Source organism: Fukomys damarensis, unplaced genomic scaffold (genome assembly GCF_012274545.1).
Source record: "Fukomys damarensis isolate Sample0158 unplaced genomic scaffold, DMR_v1.0_HiC HiC_scaffold_2, whole genome shotgun sequence".
NCBI classification, from domain to species: domain Eukaryota; kingdom Metazoa; phylum Chordata; class Mammalia; order Rodentia; family Bathyergidae; genus Fukomys; species Fukomys damarensis.
This window is the reverse complement of record NW_022900914.1, coordinates 62245345-62249056: the sequence shown is the minus strand read 5'-3', so window position 1 is coordinate 62249056 and position 3712 is coordinate 62245345. Positions and strand designations below refer to the sequence as shown.

The 3712-nt window shown below is 42.2% G+C and overlaps 1 gene segment (V, D, J or C); it reads left to right on the top strand.

The window, feature by feature from the left end:
• Nucleotides 1-1721: 1721 nt before the first annotated feature.
• Nucleotides 1722-2501, top strand: LOC104847973. The segment is given in 2 exon segments: nt 1722-1950; nt 2074-2501. Coding segments are annotated over 2 exon segments (483 nt in total).
• The last annotated feature ends 1211 nt before the right edge of the window (nt 2502-3712 follow it).

Sequence of the window (3712 nt, the reverse complement as noted above, 5' to 3'; positions counted from 1 at the left end):
TTAATGGGAGTCACTATTTTCACGTGTGTGTACTACATGAGTCCTTCATGTCCATTTACCCATTTTCTGTCCTCTCCATACTTTTCCTCTCTCTCTCTCTCTCCCTCCCTCTCTCCTGCTCTTTCTTTCTTTTCCACCATTCTTAGTCCCTAAACATCTCTCCATTCCTTACAGTGTAGTTTTTTTCCCTCCTATATATTATGACTTAAATCCAGATGTCCCCAGTCAAAGCCTCATGCTCTCACAGGTGGGAATTTGGGGAGAGACTGGATCACGGGTGCATGATATTGAACTAGTCCACTGATGGGTTTGTCAGGGTTCTGCACATAGGTGATGCTTTTAATAAACAGAGAAGATTCACCCTGGGTGGAGTGGAAATAACCAGTGGTTTATAGCTAAAATGAAATAAAAGGGAAAAAAAGAAGGAAGTTGTGCTGCTTCTCTGCTGCCTTTCCAGGAGCTGCCCCCTCCCGCATGCTTTTCAGCCGTGCTGTCCTGCATTGGAGACAGCCAACTGTTATCTAAATCCTCTAGAAACTGTGAGCTAAAATAATCTTTTCTCCTTTGACTTGTGGGTATCAGGTGTTTTGGCTCTGTAGTAAAAAAGTTACTGAAATATGAAAGTAGACGAGATATTCATCTTTCTTTTCTAGCTTATTTCATTTAACATGATTCCCTCCTTTTCAATATATTTTCCTCCAAATGACAGATTGTATTCTGCTTTATGAATAAATAATATCCTCTTATGTATAAATACCATCATTTCTTTATCCTTTCATCTGTTAGTGGATACCTTGGCTGACTCCATATCATAGCTGTTATGAATAATGCTGCAATAAGGATATGTACTGTACACAGCTCTCTGTTCTACCTGCTGACTTCATTTCCTCTGGAATATACCCAGAGTAGGATATATGGATGCTATAGTGGTTCTATTCTTAGCATTTTGAGGAATTTCTATCCTGCTTTCCCTCATGTCTTCAGTAATGTATGTTCCCACCAGAAATGCAGAAGCATTTTCCATATTCCTGCCACAATCTGTAGTTTTTAAAAGTATCTTTCTTTCTATCTGTGCATCCAGCTCAGCAAGAAGAAGGACATCTGAATCCTCAAAATCCTATGGCAGATGAGGGATCAGCCTCTCACTCAGAGTTCAGGTGATGCAGCGGGCAGCAGGACAGTGCAGTTCCTGCACACTGTTACAGCCTTCAGCTTGAATCTCCTCCCAGCCTGCTGTGTGGTGAGGCTGAGCTTCTGTACACATTTGCTCCCTGTGGTCTTTTCCAAGATTCAGCATTTAATCAACTCTTCTTTCAATGAGGTGTATCTTGAAGGTTCTAATGATTACAAAATATGGACACTACAGTTTATTATTCCTCTTTCCTCATTATATCTTTGGAGAGTAGTGCCCATAACTTACTACATCAAGATTATGAGAGAATCACAGCATGGGGAAGACTTCTGCTCTCAATATTAACCACAGTTTCCAACCTCAGCGAACCTAAAAAACAAATTTGTGGGAAGGCTCTATATCTATCAAACCCCATCTTATATGGCAAGTTAACAAAAGAAGATGTGATGGCATCTGAGAGAGTGAAACAACACTGTACTAAAAAACAAAACAAAACAAAACAAAAAACCCTGACTGATTTTGTTCTCCAGTCACAAGTCAGAAATATATCCTGCAAACAAATCTCTACCAGTATAGTCTAATCCAGGACACCTGGGGGCACTGGGCCTGTGCTGAATTACTTAGAGGAGCCAGCCACGCAGCTGTGCCCAGCCCTGCCCTGCCCTGCTGATTTGCTTGTGCCCAGAGCACAGCCCATTGCCCTGAGGACTTCTCAAAAGGCTGCTCACAGGGGTGCAAGAGTCAGTCCAAGTCAGGGCACAGCATGGACATGAGGACCCCTGCTCAGCTCCTGGGACTCCTGCTGCTCTGGCTCCCAGGTAAGGAGGGGTAGCCCTGGGGATTTATTCAGCACTGTACAGTCATAACCACCTGAATCTTTGGGAAGTACTTTTATGGTGTGACTAATGATGTGAATATTGTTTTCATTTTTCCACTCTCAGGTGGCAGATGTGACATCCAGTTGACCCAGTCACCATCCTTGCCTGCATCTTTAGGAGCCACAGTCACCATCACTTGCCAAGCCAGCCAGGGTATTAGCAATTATTTACACTGGTATCAGCAGACCCCAGGGAAAGCTCCTAAACTCCTAATCAGATACGCAACCACTTTGGAGTCTGGGGTCCCCTCCAGGTTCAGTGGCAGTGGATCTGGGACAGATTTCACTCTCACCATCAGCAACCTTCAGCCTGAAGATGTTGCCACTTATTTTTGTCATCAGAGTAATAATTACCCTCCCACAGTGGTACAAGCCATGACAAAAACCTCTCAGGGAAGCAGAAGTGTGATTGAGTTGCTGCAGCTGCTCCCGCTGGTGCCTCCACCTGATAAGAGCATTTCTCAGTTGCAACCAGCTTTGAAGGCTATTTGAAGGCTTTAGAGAAGGAGTCAGGCTGGGTCATTACCTCTTACCTCTGTTTCTTCTTTTCCACTTCTAGCAACACAGATATAGCAGTGCCTCTCCTAATTTAATAACGGACACAAATCGTCACACTTTAGGAGTATGGATTAGAGCAAGTGCTGAGATTCATACAGCAAAATGTAGGCTATTTGAAGCAGATATATAAAATACATAGAATGGGAATTTAAATATCTTTCAATGACCAGAAGTATGGTAGTGAAAGAGCCCCATAAAATGCAAAACAGAAAGCACATGAATGAGCTGGGCATTGTGGTGCTTGCCTGTAATTACAGCAGTAGGGCAGCTGGGGCAAAATAACTGTCATAAATCCAGAGCTAGGCTCTGGCTACATTAGGACTTCAAGGCCTGGCTTAGTTATATAGTGAGACCCGGTCTTAAACACAAAGCAAACCAAACAAAAAACACAGCAACAGCAACATTAATAGGATGTTCTAGAAATGGACGATTTTCTGATCCTACTTCAGAAGCCCAAGAACACCTGCAATATCAATTTCAAGCAGAAAGTGTTTTTAGAAAATATAACTAGAATGTAGACAATGACTTTTGAAAGTCCAGATTTTATAGTGGTTAAAAAGGCAGATCCTAGAAATGAAAGATCCTCTGATGCTGCCCTAGAAGCCAGAGCGCATCTGCCCCTGATTTCCTGGTCCATCTGACCATGGGGTTTTCAGGTGTTTCTGGAAAATCCAGCAATGAGAGCACTATTGTTCTCAGCAGCCTACGGTACAAACCCACAAGTAATGGTCCACTCATATCTCTCCCCACAGGTGTGCATAGATAATGTTGATTCCACCCTAAGTATCAGAGGTCCTTTTTTGAGTGTTTCCATTAAAAATAAGTTGGAAAAAGCAATTCAGGAAAACCTGCTTTCAGGTGTGATGGTGACTGTAGGAACATGGCATATCTGCTGACTTCTCTGGATGCCAGTATTTCCCCATCTTAGCATTTTTTCAGTGAAGTAGTAGTCCCAGAGGATTTTTATGCCTGCTGTGAAGTGAAATCAGAAAGCTGAGGTCACAACAAGAAAGCATTATTAAATTGTAGCATCAAAAGAAAGTCAAAAGTTTTCATGAAATATATAAGATCATTGTACAAAAGCACAACTTTCTCTTTTTTTCCCATTGAGTTTATTGGTACATTTTAGGTATACAGTACAGTTA